This window comes from Saimiri boliviensis, chromosome 17 (assembly GCF_048565385.1).
Source record: "Saimiri boliviensis isolate mSaiBol1 chromosome 17, mSaiBol1.pri, whole genome shotgun sequence".
In the NCBI taxonomy this organism is placed as follows: Eukaryota; Metazoa; Chordata; class Mammalia; order Primates; family Cebidae; genus Saimiri; species Saimiri boliviensis.
The window spans coordinates 48,224,804-48,245,897 of record NC_133465.1 but is presented as its reverse complement, the minus strand read 5'-3'; the positions used below and the strand labels follow the sequence as shown (position 1 = coordinate 48,245,897).

General features: G+C 50.0%; 2 protein-coding genes and 1 pseudogene across 2 annotated transcripts; 1 reads left to right on the top strand and 2 right to left on the bottom strand.

Annotated features, from left to right (window-relative positions):
- Positions 1-394: 394 nt before the first annotated feature.
- Positions 395-7,576, bottom strand: VPS25 (vacuolar protein sorting 25 homolog). The gene is made up of 6 exons (XM_003942742.3): positions 7,467-7,576; positions 7,117-7,262; positions 6,276-6,329; positions 5,477-5,565; positions 4,625-4,700; positions 395-1,030 (listed from the first exon to the last, which is right to left on the bottom strand). Exons 1-6 carry the CDS (start codon positions 7,517-7,519, stop codon positions 918-920), a joined length of 531 nt encoding a protein of 176 aa, XP_003942791.1. The 5' UTR covers positions 7,520-7,576; the 3' UTR covers positions 395-917.
- A 10,379-nt stretch (positions 7,577-17,955) lies between these two features.
- RAMP2 (receptor activity modifying protein 2) lies at positions 17,956-20,039 on the bottom strand. Its single transcript, XM_010330592.3, has 4 exons — positions 19,642-20,039; positions 19,101-19,166; positions 18,536-18,644; positions 17,956-18,402 (listed from the first exon to the last, which is right to left on the bottom strand). The coding sequence occupies exons 1-4, from the start codon at positions 19,736-19,738 to the stop codon at positions 18,147-18,149; spliced, it is 528 nt and encodes a 175-aa protein (XP_010328894.1). The 5' UTR covers positions 19,739-20,039; the 3' UTR covers positions 17,956-18,146.
- Positions 19,751-21,094, top strand: LOC141581874 (uncharacterized; annotated as a pseudogene).

The window sequence follows — 21,094 nt, the reverse complement described above, 5'->3', positions numbered from 1 at the left end:
AAACCAAAGTCCACATCCGGCTTACCCCCTCAGCTCCCCCTGGCCACAGGAACCCCACCCAGACCAGATGGGTGGAGGGAGGGGCTTCAGAGTAGTTCAGGACTTCCATGGGGGAGATGGTGAGGGAAGAGGGAGCCCTTAAGTGACTCCAATTCAGAGAGAAAGCAGTCTGTCCCCAAGCTGTGTTCCATCAGCACTCCTCCACACAGCCCACCCAGCAGATGTAAAACCACAGGCTCACTGGAGCCCGCAGGGCCCTGGAGGACCTTTTTTTCTACAAAAGCCATAGGCTTTCTTCTCTCTCCTCTCCTTGGCTGGGATTTACTCAGATGGTAACACTTCACAGCCCGCCTCATCCCCATTCCAGTACTGTAATAATTTAAGAGGCAGGCAGTGGGAGCTGAGATTTTAATATCAGAAATCAGTGTTGGGCCACACCTCTCACTGCCAGGCCCTTGGGTCTCCTATCTTCATAATGCCTGGAAGGCTGCCTGCAGCCAGGGCTTCCCCCATCCCCTAGGAAGGATCCAGCACCTGCCTGAGAAGGGAGGCAACAGCAGCTAAAGGGGTGGAAGGAGGAGGGGACAGAAGCATGTGCTGCAGGCTCATGTGTGTATGTACTAACACGTGTGAACAAATATAAAGTGTTAGGTTTACAGACCCTGGCTCAGGGACAGGCTAGGATGGGAGAGGAGGCAGGGCAAGAAGAAGCACATCTTTTCTCCCTGGTGCTTCGGCCTCACCCTATCCGAGGGATAGGGGTGTGAGAAACCCATCCCCAGGTCCCAGCCTTCAGGACTGGAGCCCTTTTGAGTCTGGTGGAGTCACAGATCCAGTCTTTAGGGGACACTGGGTCTGTCTCCTTTTGAAAGCCCTGGAAAGGTAGGAGGTAAGAAGTAAAGGGAGATAGATCTCTGCTAGAAGAACTTGACGCCTCGGCCATCGCTGACGGTGATGATCTCGGCCTTGTGCTCCTGCTGTAGGGCCTGCAGAGCCCGAAGTAGAGTTGCCTCATCCAGTCCATGGAACTCTGGACAGAGAGAGATGGGCAATCAGGGACAATCAGCTTCTTGGGGCCCAAGGCCTCTGAGGAGAGTGGTCTGGCTGGAGGCTGAGACCTCCCAGAGACAGGGTATGCATATGCCATCTATACTGCTCCAGCTGCCACCCACACTTCCCAAGCACTCCTTAGGAGTAAGGAGTGGAAGAAAGCCTGAGTCAGCATGAAATGAGTTTGCGCTTATTTCCCCCTTTCTGCTTCTCCTCTCAGACTCAACCTGCCCCACACCTCCCATGTGTGTCTGATGCACATGAATGACACTATCTGCTTTTGGGCCACAAAGGGGCCTTGGAAATCAGACCTAGGGAGGTCAGAGCCATTGTCACTAGACACTGACCCTAGATACTCATCTGTACAAATGGGAGGATCTATCATAACACAGAGTATAGCCAGTACCCCTGGCCAGGAGACTGTTAAACTCCAGCACTGACTGATTACCTCTGCCTGTTTCTAGTTAAAAGCTGGGAGCCCAGGCCAGGTGCAGTGGCTCACACCTGCAATTCCAGCACTTTGGGAGACCAAGGCAGGCAGATCACTTGAAATCAGAGTTCCAGATCAGCCTGGCCAACATGGCGAAACCCTGTCTCTAATAAAAATACAAAAAATTAGCTGGGCATGGTGGCGCATGCCTGTAATCCCAGCTACTCGGAAGGTTAAGGCAGGATAATTACTTGAACCCAGGAGGTGGAGGCTGCAGTAAGCCAAGATCGCGCAACTGCACTCCAGCCTGGGTGACAGAGCAAGACTCCGTCTCAAAAAAAAAAAAAAAAAAAAAAAACCTGGGAGCCAATGGCCAGCTGAGTATGTGGAGATATGGTAAGATACTGCAGGGAGATGTGGGAGGCAGCAAGCAAGCCCTAACAGGCTTGGTTACCTCACCCGCTGCGGGGGCTCAGCTAAGTCAGGGAGCTTGCTTTCTGAGGAAGCCTCCAGCTTTGCCCAGCCTGAGTGGTGGGCTGGGCAAGGCTACAGTGCTGAAATCATGGGGTGACGGTGGGAGTAGCAAGCAGAGACCTGCAGGACAGGAGGGGGAAGAGATGTAAACTCTGCTAGGGCAGCCAGAAAGAGGAGACACCCCCTGCTATCCCAGCTAAGATAGAAACTTGTGGTGATCCAGAGGATCAGAACATGGAGTCACAGAAAAAAGAACTAAGAGTGTTTACACTATGTAAAAATCCAACACTATACAAATCCTTGCCTGGCCAGGAACTAACAAATTTAAATGGGCTGGGGGTGGGGCTGGGGTGTTGGCCCAATCTCTTCAGCTGACACCCACAAATCTTGAGCCCTCTATAAGAAATAAAGGGTGAAAGAGAGCCTGAGTCAGCAAGGAATGAGATTTCAAGCTTAATCCCTTGCCCTTGTTCCTCATTTGGCATCTACAACAGATGCTGAATAAAGAAAGTTTATTTATAATATTTTAAATTGTTTTCTGAGACAGAGTCTCACTCTGTCATCCAGGATGAAGTGCAGTGGTAGCTCAGCTACTGCAACCTCTGTCTCCTGAATTCAAGTGATCCTCCTGCTGCAGCCTCCCAAGTAGCTGGGATTACAAGCATGTGCCACCACGCCCGGCTAATTTTTGTTTTTGTTTTTGTTTTTGAGACGGAGTTTCGCTCTTGTTACCTAGGCTGGAGTGCAATGGCGTGATCTCGGCTCACCGCAGCCTCTGCCTCCTGGGTTCAGGCAATTCTCCTGCCTCAGCCTCCTGAGTAGCCGGGATTACAGGCACGTGCCACCATGCCCAGCTTATTTTTTGTATTTTTAGTAGAGATGGGGTTACACCTTGTTGACCAGGATGGTCTCGATCTCTTGACCTTGTGATCCACCCGCCTCGGCCTCCCAAAGTGCTGGGATTACAGGCGTGAGCCACCGCATCCAGCCCTAATTTTTGTATTTTTAGTAGAGACGAGGTTTCACCATGTTGGCCAGGCTGGTCTGGAACACCTGACCTCAAGTGATCCACCCACCTCAGCATCCCAAAGTGCTGGGATTACAGGCCGAGCCACTGTGCCCAGCCTATTGTTATTTTTTGAGACAGTCTCACTCTGTCACCCAGGCTGGAGTGCAGTGGCATGATCATAGCTCACTGCACCTTGATCTCCTGGGCTCAAGCAATCCTCCCAACTAAACCTTCTGAGTAGCTGGGATTACTGGTGTACACCACCATGCCTAGCTGATTTTTAAATTTTTTGTAGAGACAGATCTCCCTATGTGGCCCAGGCTGGTCTCAAACTCCTGGCCGCAAGCAATCCTCCCGCCTTAGCCTCCCAAAGTGCTAGGATTACAGGCATAAGCCACTGCGCCCAGCTGAAAGTGAAATTCTTAACTTTTCATGGGTCACAGATGTCCTTGGAAATCTCGTAATATCTATCCCTAGAAAAATGCACATGCACCCACAAAAACAAAATCTGGGGTTTTTTTGCATGTGAATTCAGGTGGCTTATAGAATCCTTGGACATGGGTTAAGAACTTTTATATTATAGCACTTGGAATTCAGAGACAGAGAAATGGGAAGTCTGAGTATCAATTAAACCAAAATAGGAGAGAAGAGAATTCACATGACAAAAGTAGGGGGTGGCCAGGTACAGTGGTTCACACCTGTGATACCAGTGCTTTGGGAGGCTGAGTCAGGCAGAACATGAGGTCAGGAATTTTAGACAAGCCTGGCCAACATGGTAATCCCATCTCTACTCTACTAAAAATACAAAAAGTAGCTGGGTATGGTGGGGCATGCCTGTCATCCCAGCTACTGGGGAGACTGAGGCATGAGAATCACTTGAACCAAAGAGGTGGAGGTTGCAGTGAGCGAAGATCGCACCACTGCACTCCAGCCTGGTGACAGAGCAAGACTCCATCTCCAAAAAAAAAAGGAGGGATTGGCCAGATGCAGTGGCTCATGCCTGTAATCCCAGTACTCTGGGAAGCCAGGGCGGGCCGATCACCTGAGATCAAGAGTTCAAGACTAGCCTGGCCAGCATAGTGAAATCATATCTCTACCCAAAAAAAAGCAAAACTTAGCTGGGAATGGTAGTATGCAACTATAATCTGAGCTACTTGGGGAGGCTGAGGCATGAGACTCACTTGAACCTGGGAGGCGGAGGTTTTGCAGTGAGCAAAGATCGTGCTACTGCACTCCAGCCTGGGTGACAGAGTTAGTCTTTCTCAAAAAAAAAAAAAGAAAGAAAGAAAGAAAAAAAAAAAATAGGCGGAGCATCGTGTTTCATGTCTGTAATCCCAGCACTTTGGGAGACTGAGGTGGGTGGATCATGAGTTCAGGAGTTTGAGACCAGCCTGGCCAACATGATGAAACCCCATGTCTACTATAAATACAGAAAATTAGTCAGGCATGCTGGTGTGCACCTGTAATCCTAGCTACTCAGAAAGCTGAGGCAGGAGAATTGCTTGAACCCAGGAGGCAGAGGCTGCAGTGAGCTGAGATCATGCCACTGCACTCCAGCCTGGGTGACTGAGCAAGACTCCATCTCAGAAAAACAAAAACAAAACAAAACTAAACTAAAAAACAAAAAACAAACTGGGGGCGGGGGGAGTGAAAGGCATTACCCTCATCCTCTGTGTCTTCCCCATTAGTCAGTTCATACAGGGTAAAGACGGAGTTGTTCTGGCCGCTCCTGGAAACCTGTGAACACAGAAAATGAGGAGTGAATTAGAACCAAGAATCTCCTGGTAGACACTAAGTTCATCAACTCCACCCTTCTGATCCAGGAATCATAGCTATTCCCAAACCAGAGCTCACTACCACCTCTGCAGAATGGCCTAAAAACCATAAACCCTACAAGTGCTATATTTATATGTGTACACACTCGTTGGGAACCACTAAACCACAGGTCTTCACGTGTCTGAGGAGTGACCTCTCATTCTGGTTGTTTTCCTGTTCAGGAATGGGTGGTGTATATTTGCTATATTTAGAATATTGATGCTTCTTACCCTCTTCTCTTCCTTGGGAATGTTTGGGGCTGGTGGTGGCAAGGAATAGGGGGAAGACTATTCTGTCCCCACACTCACACTAGTTCAAAATATCTCATTCATATTGTGGACAGTCCCATAAGGGGGCAGTGGGGGAGGGGCCTCAGGTTTTTTTTCCCTTCCTTTCCCCATTTATCTCCTGTGGCCAGAGGCTCCAGCCAACAATAGCACTCAGGGTTCCTAGTTCTGCATTCTCCAAACATGGCCTCATATAGCCCCTCGCCTCCTACAGGCAAAGAAAGGGAGGTTCTCTGCAGCCAAAGACATTGAGTCACTGAAAGAGGTTTGCCTGGAAGGCCTACACTTCCTCTTTCTGCCCCCTCCCATTTTGCTCAGTCTGGACCTGGGAACACCAGGTATCTGCTAGGCTAATATAATTATCCTTTGCCAGGGGTAACTGTTGAATACTTGGCAGCAGGAGGATCTCACCCACTGATAGATGAGTTTCCCCCATTCTTCTGGCCTCCGCCACATGATCAGGAAGCTAGACTTGCTCTTATCCAACCACTCGAGGTTCCCTGTAAAACAGATACTTATGAAAGCATCACCAGGCTCAGTGGCTTACACCAGTAATCGCAGCACTTTGGGAGTCCAAAGCAGCAGGATCACTTGAACCCAGGAGTTCAAGACTCATCTGGGTAATGTGACAAGACTCTTTTTCTACAGAAAATACAAAAAATTAGCCATGTGTGTCATGACGCACGCCTGTGGTCTCAGCTACTCAGGAGGCCAAGGTGGGAGGACCACCTGAACCCAAGAAGTCGAGGCTACAGTGAGACATGACTGAGCCACTGCACTCCAGCCTGGATGACAGAGTGAGACCCTATCTCCAAAAAAAAAGGCATCATGATCTAGAAAGAAACAAAGAGGCAAATACCAAGAAGGGACAGAGTGGAAGAAACTCAGCTTTCAAAAAGAGAGATTCAATATTTATTTTACTCTTATTATCTACAAGGCACTCATTCTTCTTCCACTTCTCTTCAGGTTTAGGGCACAGACAGAGATTTCAATTTTGTATACAAAGAAGAAGAAAGGACTTGGGAATTGGGCTGCCTACTTTAAACTCTGACCTTCAAGCCAGGAGAGAGAAAAAAAGTTATTAAAAGGAAAAAGACTTATCCTAATTTGACCTTCAAGCCAGGAAAGAGAAAAAAGTTATTAAAGGGAAAAAAGACTTTTCCTAATTTGCCCTCAAGGAAACCCAACTGGGGGGGGGAACGGAACCCACCTTTCTTCCTCAGTTCCTCTAATACAATCTGGATCGATTCCACAGGAAGCTTTCCTGGTTTAGGTTAAGGGAATGGCATACACATGAATTGGGTGGGATAAAAATTCTCAGAGCTAGTCCCATGTTGAGAACCATCTGCCCCTTCCTCTCCAACACATACGTGTGCAATTTCCCAACATGATGTACCTATCCTCCTTGGATATTTGAGGGAGGAAGGTAAAGAGAAACTCTTCCAATTAAAATTAAAAAGAACTTTAAGTGACTGTACCACTGCATTCCAGCCTAAGCAAGAGAGCAAGACCCTGTCTCAAAAAAAAAAAAAAAAAAAAAAAAAAAAAGCGGAGGGGGGGGAACTTTAGAAAATGAAAGAAGGTACCCTCATTTCTCACCCTCTGCCTGTTGCCTTTCTTCGGCCTTTCTCCACAGATGTTTTAGGGATGAATCAGGCAGCGAAAACAAATGACCCTTACTTCCTGGCAGGAGAGGGGCGGCGAAAATAATTAAAGGTATTTACCCAAATCTCGGCCTCGCACAGAAAAGGATGGAAGATACAAATAGTCAAAAGGGCTTAGGTTAAAAAGTTTGGAACTTGGCTTCAGGGCAGAAATTCTAAGATCTCAGTGACGGCCGAATCTTCATTACTGCCAAGAACAAGAGGGTCTGGTACTGCATTTTCGGAAGTAAAATGTCAGCTACACATTTTCACTCTTTAAGTCCAGTTTGGGTGGGAATCTGCCTACCATGGGTAAAGAGGGGTTGGGCGGGGGGGGGGTGGTCTGGGCATGTGGGAGAGCGCAGAAGTGCATGTGTGTGGGCTGTGGAAGAGCTTGAGGGAGGATACGCTGTAGCTTGACGTTGTTGAAGAGTGGGCTCTCCTGAGCTTCCATCACCGTCATGCTGGACTGTTTGTGCAAGCGGCAGAAGGACAGGACCAGCGAGCACCAGGCGGCCAGCTGCTTCTGCCGAGTGTCGACGTTCGGCTGTAACCTGCCGGGTGAAGGGAGTGGGGCGCAGAATTAGAGGGCGAGAGGCAGCACTTGCCCGGGACACGTTTCGGGGAGAAAGTAAGGGACTAAGGGTGTTAGCGCCCGGGTCTTTTCTCCCCCTCCCCATGTGAAGCATCGGGGCTGAGCCCAGGGTCCGGGGGAGGGGAGGGAGGCACAGCGGGGCTTTTTGGGGTCTGAGCCTCACGTAAAGAAGGGTGGGAAGCGATACTGCCACGGCCACTCGAAACTCATCGCCATCGTAGTAGCCCAGGAAACCCGGAAGCTACCGGCTAAGGACTTCCGGCCTTCACTTCCGCACGGCGGGGCAGAAAGCAATGCAGAAAGGTTCCGGATGCCTCTCAGGCAAGAGGAAGACCGGCAGGAGTTCTCGTCATCAGCCAATCCCTAGCCGTTATCCCCAAAAGCCTTATCTTTTTGGAGCAGGCAATGTCATGGGACGTCTTCTGGTTCAACCCCAGAGAAAGACTGTGGCTTCCCCAAAGCGGCGAATTTTTGATGCTGAAGTGGAACGGCAGATAGAGCCCAGGTCTCCACATCCTAGCCTGCGTTTGTTTCCGCTATACTAGGTTTCTTATATTAACATTTCTGTGAATTACCATTTAATTTGATCAACTCACAATTACCCAAACTCCTCAAGTCCAGTGTTCTTTGTTTGATTTTATTTATTTATTTATTCGTCTTTGAGACAAGGTCTCCCTTTGTTGCCCAGGCTGGAGTGCAGTGGCACAATCAAAGCTCACTGCAACCTCTACCTCCCAAGCTCTAGCGATCGTCCGGCTTCAGTCTCAATAGCTGGGACTACAGGTGCACAGTACTGCACCCAGCTATTAAATAAATGTTGTGGTTGTTGTTGTTTTGGTACAAATGGTGGGGGGGTCTCATGGGTTGCCCAGGCTGGTCTCGAACTCTTGGTCTCAAGTGATACTTCTGCCTCAGCCTCCCAAAGTACTGGGAGACTACAGGCGTGAGCTACTTCTCCCAGCAACCTGGCAAATATTTTTTAGAAATGGGCACTCACTTTGTTGGCCCAGGTTGGTCTCAAACTCCTGGGCTCAAGTGATCTCCAGACCTCAGCCTCCCAAAGGGATAACAGGTGACCAGCTGGCCCTCCAATTTCTTTGACTCCACCATTCTTCAGCCTCCTGCAGCACCCATGGGAGCACACTTTGTAGCTTGTATCACCAGACACAGCTCTACTTCCACGATTCAGAGCTGTGGTCTTTGACCACAGCCACCTATCTCTCACATCCGTCATGACCTCACCTTTCTCGTCTCAAGACCTAGGACCCTTTTTGGTTTTATCTGACTGCTTACTCAGCCTAAACTACTCAGTTCTGTCCCCTTACCTACCTACCTACTGATCAGTTCCAAAACCAGTGATTGTCACTCCGTTTCCCCCACCTTTTTTTTTTTTCACTCCTGGATTCTGGAGTATTGCTGGAAGAAAAGTCACCAGAATGGAGGTTTCATTCTTCCGGCTTTGGAGGCCCCCTCCCTCCGTCTCTGTACAGGGGAGCTTCTTCCTTCTCCCTTCCTTCTTGCCTATTAAACTCTCCATTCCTTAAAACAAAACAAAACAAAACAACAACAACAACAACAAAAAATTCACCAGAACAGGTTTACCGAGCCCCAGATTCCCTGAATAGCTTCATGCTTGGTTCTAAGGGCAGCCCCGTGATCCTTTGTCTTTTTTTTTTTTTTAAATTCTTTTTCTTCCCAGAACTTGGTGCCAACCTTTATTTGTCTTTTATTGACTTCCTGTCACCTTCAAGATAACTATTCAAACTTTTCCAGGTTCATCAGGCCACTCCAACTGTCCCCATCTCTCCACTCTCTGCAGAATGCCTTTCCTTCCTCTTCGTTGAGATTGAGGCCATGCATGTGAACCCTTTAAGTTTTCCCTCTTGTCTGTCTCTATACTAGATTCATCACTCAAAAATTGTTTCCCACTTTTACTCCTTCCTTTTTTTCTTTCTGAGACAAAGTCTTACTCTGTCACCCAGGCTGGAGTGCCATGGGGCGATCTTGGCTCACTGCAACCTCCGCCTCTTGAGTTCAAGTGATTCTCCTGCCTCAGCCTCCCAAGTAGCTGGGATTACAGGCACGCGCCACCACACCCAGTTAATTTTTGTATTTTTAGTAAAGATGGTATTTCACCATGTTGGTCAGACTCTCGAATTCCTGACCTGATGATCTGCTCGCCTTGGCCTCCCAAAGTGCTGGGATTGCAGGCATGAGCCACGGTGCCCTGCCTACTCCTTCCTTTTGGACTCATAAGAAGAATTGTTGCACCCTTTGGTATATGTTCTTGCCTCTTTTTTTCAACTTCCTCCAGGACTTCTCTATCATCTTCCCTCTCTCCCTTGCCCTTGGTTCCTCTCCCTTATACTATAAACATGTGCAGGTCTTCCTTAATTAAAAATATTTACACCTCTTGGCATCACAGCAAGACTCCCATCTCTAAAAAAAAATTTTTTTTTTTTTTGAGTCAAAGTCTCATTCTGTCACCCAGGCTGGAGTGCAATGGCTCGATCTCAGCTCACCACAACCTCTGCCTCCCAGGTTCAAGTGATTCTCCTGCTTCAGCCTTCTGAGTAGTTGGGACTACAGACTCATGGCCCCAAGCCCGGCTAATTTTTTTTTTTTTTTTTTTTTGTATTTTTAGTAGAGATGGGGTTTCACCGTGTTAGCCAGGATGGTCTCGATCTCCTGACCTTATGATTTGCCAGCCTTAGCTTCCCAACATCCTGGGATTACCAGTGTGAGCCACCGTGCCTGGCCTCTACAAAAAATTTTAAAAATTAGCCAGGCATGGTGACACACTCCTGTAGTCCCAACACTTTGGGAGACTGAGACAGGAGGACTGCTTGAGGCCAGGAGTTTGAGGCTGCAGTGAGGTATGATCGAACCACTGCACTCCAGCCTAGATGACAGAGCACAATCCTTTCTCTTAAATAAGTAAATAAAGTATTGGCTGAGTGCAGTGGCTCACACCTGTAATCCCAGCACTTTGGAAAGCTGAGGCAGGTGGATCAGTTGAGGTCAGGAGTTTGTGAGCAGCCCGGGCAACATGGTGAAACCCTGTCTTTACTAAAAATACGAAAATTAGGCCGGGCGCAGTGGCTCAAGCCTGTAATTCCAGCACTTTGGGAGGCCGAGGCCGGTGGATCACGAGGTCAAGAGATCGAGACCATCCTGGTCAACATGGTGAAACCCCCGTCTCTACTAAAAATACAAAAAATTAGCTGGGCATGGTGGCGCGTGCCTGTAATCCCAGTTACTCAGGAGGCTGAGGCAGGAGAATTGCCTGAACCCAGGAGGCGGAGGTTGCGGTGAACTGAGATCGCGCCATTGCACTCCAGCCTGGGTAACAAGAGCGAAACTCCATCTCAAAAAAAAAAAAAAATACAAAAATTAGCTGGACATGGTGGTGCACACACCTGTAAACCCAGCTATACAGGAGTCTGAGGCAGGAGAATTGCTTGAACCCAGGAGGTGGAGGTTGCAGTGAGCCTAGATCCCACCACTGCACTCCAGCCTGGGAGACAAAATGAGACTCCGTGTCAAATAATAATAAAAATAAAAAGTACAACTCTTGACCCTGCCATCTCAATTTTCTGTCTGATTTCCAACCTTTCCTTCATCCAAATCTATCCTTCATGTGCACAGTTTCTATGGCCCTAGTCTATGGGTAAAAGAAAAAAAAGAAGAAGAAATGAAAGGCCGGCTGCAGTGGCTCACGCCTGTAATCCCAGCACTTTGAGAGGTCCAGGTGGGCAGATCGCTTGAGGTCAGGAATTCAAGACCAGCCTGGGCCAACATAGTGAAACCTCATCTCTACTAAAATTACAAAAAATTAGCTGGGCATGATGGGGCGTGTCTGTAATCCCAGCTACTTGGGTGGTTCAGGAAGGAGAATTGCTGGAACCCAGGAGGCTGAGGTTACAATGAGCTGAGATTGTGTCACTGCACTCCAGTCTGGGCGACAGAGCAAGACTCCAAGTCAAAAATACAAAGAAATTTTTTAAAAATTGCTTTGGAACAAAAGCAAACCAACAAACAGACAGACAAAAAACTGGAGATGAAAACACTGTGCCCTGCACTTGCTCCACAGAATGACCAACAAATATTTGTTAAGTGAATGAATGAATGAACCATTTGGTTGAAAATACCTTGTCAAAGCTCACCATTTCCTTTGCTTTTATGAGTCTTGCTCTGTAGCCCAGGCTGGAATGCAGTGGTGCAATCTGGGCTTACTGCAACCTCTGCCTCCTGGGTTCAAGCCATTCTCCCTGTCTTCAGCCTCTCAAGTAGCTGGGATTACAGGTGCTTGCCACCACTCCTGGCTCATTTTTGTATTTTTTAAGTAGAGATGGGGTTTCATCATATTGGCCAGGCTGGTCTTCAACTCCTGACTTCAGGTGTTCTGCCTGCCTCAACCTTCCAGAGTGCTGGGATAACAGGCATGAGCCACCACTCTCGGCTTTTGACGATCCTTTTTTCTTGTTCTGTTGCATCTCTGATCTTCCCTCTGTCCCTCTCTCTTTTCTCATTATTTATTTATTTGTTTGTTTGTTTTTTGAGACAGGATCTTACTCTCTTGCCCAGGCTGGAGAGTGCAGTGGTGTGATCTTGGTTCTGTGTAGCCTCAACCTCCCAGGCTCAAGCAATCCTTCAACCTCAGCCTTTTGAGTATCTGGGACTACAGGCACACACCACCATGTCTGGCTAATTTTTGAATTTTTTGTAGAGATAGGTTTTTGCCATGTTGCTCAGGCTGGTTCAAACTCCTAAGCTCAAGCAATCCTCCTGCCTCAGCCTCCTAATGCTGGGATGACAGGAGTGAACCACCGCACGCAGCCCTTTTCTCATTCATTCTTTCTTTAATTATTTTTTATTTATTTGTTTGTGTATTTATTTAGTTATTCGGAGATGGAGTCTTGCTCTGTCGCCAGGCTGGAGTGCAGTTGCACAATCTCCACTCACTGCAACCTCTGCCTCCTGGGGTCAAGCTATTCTCCTGCCTCGGCCTCCCAAGTAGCTGGAATTACAGGTGCGTGCCACCACGCTCACTTAATTTTTGTATTTTTAGTAGAGACAGGGTTTTAACATGTTGGCCAGGCTGGTCTTGAACGCTTGACCTTGTGATACACAGGCCTTGTGATACACCAGCCTCGGCCTCCCAAAGTGCTGGGATTACAGGCGTGAGTCACCACGCCCAGCCAGCCTTCCGCTTTTCAATGAATCATTCTGTCTTAGAGTTCTCATCCATCTAATGGCATTACGGTGCACTTCTGTGCAGAAGACTCCCACACCTATATTACCAGACCCAACCCCTTTCCACTCCCATCACCCCCATTTCTAACTCTCTGTGGAACATAACAGCTTGTTCCACTGTTACCTTATAATTGTACATTCTTTTCTTCAGGACGGTTCCTCCTCCTCAATGGCTCTTTTCTATTATTATTGCCATCATTGTCCTAGTAACTCAAGTCCAAAGCCTGAGTCACCCCTAACCTCTCCTCTCCCTCAGCCCTGGCCTCTCCCTCCTATTTTATCCAAGTCCTGCCAATTTCCTCCCTAGGGGAGAGAGAGGGAAGGGAGATGAATTAGAAAATTATTGAGATGCCGGGCGCGGTGGCTCAAGCCTGTAATCCCAGCACTTTGGGAGGCCGAGGCGGGTGGATCACGAGGTCAAGAGATCGAGACCATCCCGGTCAACATAGTGAAACCCCGTCTCTACTAAAAATACAAAAAATTAGCTGGGCATGGTGGCACGTGCCTGTAATCCCAGCTACTCAGGAGGCTGAGGCAGGAGAATTGCCTGAACCCAGGAGGCGGAGGTTGCGGTGAGCTGAGATCGCGCCATTGCACTCCAGCCTGGGTAACAAGAGCGAAACTCTGTCTCAAAAAAAAAAAAAAAAAAAAAAAAAAAAAAAAAAAAAAAGAAAATTATTGAGATAATCCAGGCTTGAGAAAATGAGGATGTGGAGCAAAGGAGTGTTGAATGGGGAAGTGGAAAATATTCCCTAAAAATATTTTGAGTTTTCACCTGAAATACAGGTTTGCTTTATTTCCATGAATGTGTCTGTCTTACCTAAAGGCATATCTACTCCCTTCGTGGCATGTGTTTGCCTTCCTGCATTTTATATACATGATATACATCAAGGGTCTGTTGGTATTTTATTTTATTTATTTGTTTATTTTTTCGAGATGGAGTTTCGCTCTTGTTGCCCAGGATGGAGTGCAATGGGGTGATCTCAGCTCACTGCAACCTCCACCTCCCAAATTCAAGCAATTCTCCTGCCTCAGCCTCCCGTGTAGCTGGGATTACAGGCATGTGCCACCATGCCCAGCTAATTTTATTTTGTATTTATTTTAGTAGAGACAGGGTTTCTCCATGTTGGTCAGGCTGGTCTTGAACTCCCGACCTCAGGTGATCCACCCACCTCAGCCTCCCAAAGTGCTGGGATTACAGGAGTGAGCCACCATGCCCCGCCAGTATTTTTTATTTTATTTTTTGTTTTTAGAGACAGGGTTGCCTGTGGTGGAGTGCAGTGGCCCAATTATACCTCACCATAACCTTGAACTCCTGATCCTCCCACCACAGCCTCCCAGGTAGCTGGAACTGCAGACGTGTGCCACTACACCTAGTTGAGTTTTTGTTTGTTTTTGAGACAGAGTCTCACTCTGTCACCCAGGCTGGAGTGCAGTGGCGTGATCTTGGCTCATTGCAACCTCCGCCTACCAGGTTCAAGCGATTCTCCTGCCTCAGCCTCCAGAGTAGCTGGGACTACAAGCATGTGCCACAACACCCAGCTAGTTTTTGTTTTTGTTTTTTCGAGACTGAATTTTATTCTGTCACCCAGGATGAAGTGCAATGGTGCAATCTCGGTTCACTGCAACCTCCTCCTCCCAGGTTCAAGTGATTCTCCTGCCTCAGCCTCCAGAGTAGCTGAGATTACAGGCATGCGCCACCATGCCTGGCTAATTTTTGTATTTTTAGTAGACACAGGGGTTCACCATGTTGACCAGGCTAGTCTCAAACTCCTGAGCTTAGGTGATATGCCCGCCTTGGCCTCCCAAAGTGCTGGGATTACAGGTGTGAACCACTGCACAGGCCTAATTTTTGTATTTTTAGTAGAGACAGGGTTTTGGGCTGAGCACAGTGGCTCACGCCTGTAATCCTAACACTTTGGGAGGCTGAGGCAGGTGGATCACCTAAGCTCAGGAGTTCGAGACCAGCCTGGTCAACATCAACATGGCAAAATTCTGTCTCTGCTACCAATATGAAAATTAGCCCGGCGTGGTGGCATGTGCCTGTAGTCCCAGCTACTTGGGAAGCTGAGGCATAAGAATCACTTGAACCTGGGACGCAGAGGTTGTGGTGAGCCAAAACTGCATCACTGTACCTCAGCCTGGGTGACAGAGCGACACTCTGTCTCCAAAAAAAAAAAAAAAAGACAGAGATGGTGTTTGGTGTTTCACCACATTGACCAGGCTGGTCTTGAACTCCTGACCTCAAGTAATCCACCCACCTCGACTTCCCAAAGTGCTGGGATTACAGGCATGAGCCACTGAGACTGGCTTGTTTTTTTGTGGAGACGTGGTCTCACTATGTTACCCTGACCAGTCTTAAATTCCTGACCTCAAGTGATCCTCCCACCTCAGCCTCCCAAAGTCTTGGGATTACAAGTATGAGCCACCACACCTGGCCCTTCCCTCCTGTTTTTAGTCATATCCTCTGCTTAATAGTTATTCTCCATTTCCCCATTCAACACTCCTTTTCTCCATGTCCTCATTTTCTCAGCCTGGATTATTGCAATAATTTTGTAATTTACCTCCCTTTCTACTCTCTCCCCTAGGCTAAGGCCTGGTCATCTACCAACTCTGCAATCACCCTCCTGTCATCACACCTCCCGGCATCTTCTCAGCCAGATATGATCCCTTCTTCCTTCGCACTCAGTTAACATTTGGTTTGTATCCCTAACGTGATTCTCATCACACACTTCTTTTTTTTTGTTTGTTAGTTTGTACAAATGTCAACTTCCTCACTAGATGAAAGCCACTGAGGGCAGAAAACCAGACTTTCTAACCTATCTTTCCAACATAATACATCACACACAGTGTCTTATACCAGCGGGTTCTTGATGTATATTAATAAAATGCATGAAGGCAAATACATGCCACAAAGCTAGTAGATATATATACTTAGAAGACAGCTTCCTTCATGGAAATAAAGCAAACCTGTATTTCAGGTGAAAACTCAATTTTTTTTTTTTTTGAGACTGAGTCACACTCTGTCACCCAGGCTGGAGTGCAGTGACACAATCTCAGCTTACTGCAACCTCTACCTCCTGGGTTCAAGCGATTCTCCTATTTCAGTCTCCCAAGTAGCTGGGACTACAGGCACACGCCCCCATGTCCAGCTAATTTTTATATTTTTATTAGACACAGGGTTTCACGATATTGGTCAGGCTGGTCTCAGACTCTGGACTTCAGGTGATCCACCTGCCTCAGCCTCCGGAAGTGCTGGGATTACAGGAGTGAGCCACTGCGCCCAGCCAACTCAAAATATTTTTAGGGAACATATGTGTGGCTAGAAAAACAGATGTGCCTGAGAGAAGTGTGTCTCAGAGAATGATTAGGCATGTTCCAGGAAGCATACAAGCATATATAGAATAGGCAGGGATACCCCAAGAAATGGACATGTGCCATTTCTGCCACTCAAGGTGGCAGATATTTCAACACAAGGAAAGTCCCTAAAGAGGCTCAGGGTGCCACAAGGAGTAAACAGGTGTATCCATGGAGGATAAAGTTGTTTTGTAGATGTTTTTGGAGACCTGGCAGTTGTGTCTGAGGGAGAGCTGGAGGTGTAGGTTACCAGGTGAGAACTGGGCCTCATTATCCAGGGGACATATAGGAGTGTTCATACACAACAATGGTGAGTTGTAGAGAGGGGCTGGGTATGACCTAGAAAGTAGGAAGGTATCTTTTTTTTTTGAGACGGAGTCTCGCTCTGTCGACCAGACTGGAGTGCAATGGCATGATCTTGGCCACCACGACCTTTGCCTCCTGGGTTCAAGCAATTCTCCTGTCTCAGCCTCCCAAGAAGCTGGGATTACAGGCTTGCACCACCATGCCCAGCTCATTTTTGTATTTTTAGCAGAGACGGGGTTTCTCCATATTGGTCAGGCTGGTCTTGAACTCCTGATTTTGTGATCCAGCTGCCTCAGCCTCCCAAAGTGCTGAAATTACAGGTGTGAGCCACCTCACCTGGCTAGGAAGTTATCTTAACAGAGTATTGTTTGTCTCAAGAAGCTGATAGAAGGGTCCAGCTAAGAACTAGTGTTTGTTCAGTGCAGCGGGCTCATACCTGTAATCCCAGCACTTTGGGAGACTGACTGGGGAGGATCACTTGAAGCCAGGTGTTCAAGATCACCCTGGGCAACACAGTGAGACCCCATCTGTACAAAAAATCCTTTTTTTAAAAAAAATAAGAGATGGAGTCTCGCTATGTTGCCCAGGCTGGAGTGCAGTGGCTATTCACAGGCATGATCCCACTACTGATTGGGACGGGAGTTTTGATCTGCTCCATTTCCGACCCGGGCTGGTTCACCCCTCCTTAGGCAACCTGGTGGTCCCCTGCTCCCGGGAGGTCACCATATTGATTCGGAACTTAATGCGGACACCCAATTGGCATATCACACTGCACCCAAGAACTCCTGGACTCAAGTGATCCTCCCACCTCAGCCTCCGGAGTAACTGGGACTACAGGCACGCGCCACCGCACCCGGCACAAAAAAAAAAAAAAACTTAAAAAAAAAAAATTAGCCTAGCATGGTGGCACATGCCTGTAGTCCCAGCTTAGAAGTCTGAGGTGGGAGGATCTTTGAGCCCAGGAGGTCGAGGGCAGTGAGCCATGTTTGTGCCACTGCACTCCAGCCTGGGTGACAGAGCAAGACCTTGTTTCAAAAAAACAAAAGCAAAAACAAGAGACCAGTGGTTGCTATGGAGATGGCAGTTTTCGGACCCAAGGGTCCAGTGCTCCTCAGCCTTGAGCTTCTTCCAGATCACAGACATCTCTGGTTGCTTGCTTTAGTGGACACCAGGGGGCAGTGTGTTGCTGGGCTGCAGGCCACACCCAGTCCAGGACAAAGTAAGATGAGGGCTGAGGACAGAGGGGAGTGGTGAACCTAGTAAGGGAAGCCCCCACTGCTTTCGCCCTCAATTGTGAGGTCCTTAGGGATGGATTCCTGTTGCTCAGTCAGGGTTCCTCTTCCCAGGCCCTGGGAGTAAACTGAGGCATGAAGAAGGGAACAGTCAGGGCCCCTTGGGCAGCCTCCTACCCCTCCTGCAGGAGTCACAAGCAGAGATTCCTCGCTTGCTCCTTCCCCCACACCTCCCCAGTCGCAGGCCCCCAGCTGCTGTCCAGACCGGAAGGGAGTCTCTTCCTGCTTGTTTCCTGGAGCCGAGTTTGGATAAGGGCAGGAAAGGCCCGCCTGGGAGCAAAGAATAGAGGGGTGTGACCTTCATGGAGGTCGGGAGCAGGGGGGCAGGTGAAATGAACAGAACAGTGGGCCATCCAGATTTTTCCGCTTCTGCTACCCAGAACTGAGAGCCTGTGGGAGTGGCAGGGAATGACACAGGTCCCACTGAAATGGGGAGAAGGGCATTGTACAAAAAAAAGTTTTATTTTGAAGATTACAGAACTTGTGCCATGACCCCACCCAGCTTCCATTTCCAGCATTCCAGGGATCTGTGTTGGGAGCAAGAGTGACAGAAGAGAGTAGAGATGGGAGGAGGGAGGCCTGGTGGGGGTGGGGAAGTGGAGTCAGATGGTTGTTGAGAAGCTTGCGGCCCCCTAAGCCTGGGCCTCACTGTCTTTACTCCTCCATACTACAAGAGTGATGAGGAAGGGGATGAGGCAGATGGGGGCTATGATCATGGCCAGGAGTACATCCTCCGGGGGGTCTGAGAAAGTGGGCTGCACCAGGGAGCAGTTGGCAAAGTGGATCTGGTGAGTCTCAAAGATGATCCTCTCTGCCAAGGGATTGGGGAAGCCCAGGCCAAACTCCTCCGCAGAGTGCTCCAAGCAATCTCGAAGGGTGCTATAAGGCCTAGGGGCAGGAGAGGACTTGAGTGAGTGAGGGGGTGGGCCCAGGGAGAGGAGTGCCCCACATTCACTCAAGGTCTACCTGCAATGAACAGGCCCAGCCCCGGGCCTGAGCCACCCTCCAGCACTGCCCCTACCTGCTAATCACGGCCCAGTCGCACCAATCCTTTTCGACAGAATCCATTTGATACTTATAATAATTCCAGCAAAATTGGACAGCTGCCTCATAGTTCTCCACCGTCTTCACTGTAGGTACACATGCTGCACAATGACCACAGCCCTGCCCCTCCCTCCAAACCCTCCTGCCCAGGTGCTTCCAGGGTGAACCGCCTGCCTTCAAACGGGGGAAGCCTTCAGAAAGTTTCCCTCGCAAGAAGTTCTGGCCGAGGACAGAGTCCCAGCTCAGGAATCCTGTAACGACTTCCCTGTGCTAAGCATTTTCCATCCCAGCCTGATAAGAACTTCCACATACACCTTTTCCTGTGGTCTTCTCACCCACCTGTGAGGTGGGCCAGTTCAGAGCTGTGAAGGGACTTTGTGGGAAGACAGGAAGAAAGACCACAAGGAACCCCAAGAGAGAACAGAGGGGAGTTTACTGGGCCATCAGTTGGGGTTGTGAGAGCCTCGTGGGAAAGGGACTCTCCCCACTGAATTTGCTCTCGTCCTTGTCCTCGGCCACCCTTCCACACCCTGGGTACCCACCTTCTGACCCCGGTGTGCTTGTGGTGGGAAGAGGCTGAGTCAGGGTCTCCTGGGGCTTCAGGACAGCTGTGGGGAGAAACAGGAGAGGAGGGTGGCATAGCGGGGACCCCAGAAGTGGGGTCTGCGAGGGAAGGTTGGGGGACTGAGACCCTCTGAAAGCAGGGCTACCATGGAAAAAAAAAAAAAAAAGAGGAATAATCTAGACTCCACGGACATCTCTGCTGGGGAGGGAGGGGCTGGCACTAGTTCCTTGTCACTGACACCCAGGCCCAAAGCCCCCTCCCCTCTGACCAGCTCCCGGCCTCCCAAGCCCTCTCCGCCGGGCCGGGGCCGGCCCTCCAGCTTTCCCCAGTGGGAAGCAGCTCGAGCTGCGCCCGCCCCGAGGTGAGGTCAGGGACCGTCCAAAGGCCAGTGCTGCTCTGTCCGTCGGTCCGCGCCGGAACCCCGGGGCCCGTTCCCGCCTCGCCCATCCAGCCCCTCTTCCATCTCCCCTCCGGGGCCTCCCGCGCCTCCCGTCCGGGCCTCGGGGCGCCGCGCTCACCGCCCAGCAGGAGGAGGAGGCGGAGCGCTGCCGGCCGCCCAGCGCGGGTTGCAGGGAGGCGGGGGTCGCCGGTGCGCTCCGCTCGGAGCAAGGCCATCGTGCAGCAAGGAGGCGAGGAGCTGCGGCGGCGCTGAGCCTTGCCCGGGCGTGGGGGCGCCTATATCCCCGGCCCGAGCCGCAGGAAGCCGCGCCGCTTCCTCGGAGGGGCTGGGACGGCGGCGGCCACGTGGGGGGCGGGGGCGACGCCCGGGGCCCGCGGCTGGAGGGGGAGTCGCCGCCGCACCCGCGCCTGGCGCCCGCGGCTCCCTCCGCCTCGCCAGCGTTGGCCCACCCTCTCTCGCAGCTCACCCCGCGGGGCTGGACAGCTCCCGGAACCCCGGAACCGGGATCTATTTCGGAGGCGCGGCCGCGTGGCGCGCAGGAATCTCCGGGGTCTCCAAGGAGCCGCTCCCGGACTCGAGTCGCCCCCTCTCTTTCCGGGCTGGAGGGGTAGACGAGCTGCTCTCCGAGACCCGGAGAAGAGGGAGGGGCTGGGAGCTCCAGCGGCCTCTCGACGCCGCTGCACCTAAGGGGCTGCCCTGGGCTGTGGGGGAAGGAGCTCCTGGAGCTGGGCCCGGCAGCTTAGGGTTCCTGATCCTTTCCCTGGGAACACCCGCTGTTGTCAGCCCGCCAGTCACCACCGGCGAGAAGCGGGAGTCGGCCCTCCAGAGTCGGGAGAAGGTCTGGGGAGTGGGGTAGACGGAAAACCGAAGTCCAGATACCCTCCCTTCAAGACACCTCCTGGGGCCCAGACCCCACAAAACTTTTGGGAGGAGGCAAAATACGATGACTACATTCCTGGGAGGGAGGTGCCGCAGCTCTTCAGGACCAAGGTTGGGAGAAAGGAGAAAGGGGTTTAGAACCTTCAATGTGGGACTTCATGTACGGGGTGAGTGCATTACTATCACCATTTTACAGAAACGCTAAAGCTCAGGGCCAACAGCCCGGGATTTGAATTCAAAAGCTCTGGGTTCTAATTCTGTCTTCCTCCTTCCCAGTTATAGAGCTCGCATGACGCGTTTACCTTCAGAACTTACGTAAAATGGGAACATCCCCCTCCTCACCAGTGAGGATGGCAGCTGAGAAAGAGCAGTGCACTCACTGAATGCTAGTTTCCTTTCCTCTTTTCCTAAGTGACTTGTCTAAGGTCACACTACTAAGGAAGCAGCAAGGCCGAGCCTGGGCCTCCTGGGGCCCTGACTTCAGCCACACCACAGCTGCCTCTTGTGTCCTGGGCCAGAGGTTCATTAGACTGAAGCAGCTGAGGAGCCCAGGAGCTGGTTTGGCCATGACGTTCAAGTCCCAGACACAGCTGTCAGCACCAAACTTTCCTAAATTACTCCCAGACACTGACCCTTGGACTCAGCTGCTGCTGTTGTCCCAGTTTACTGATTGCTGTCCACCACAAATTATC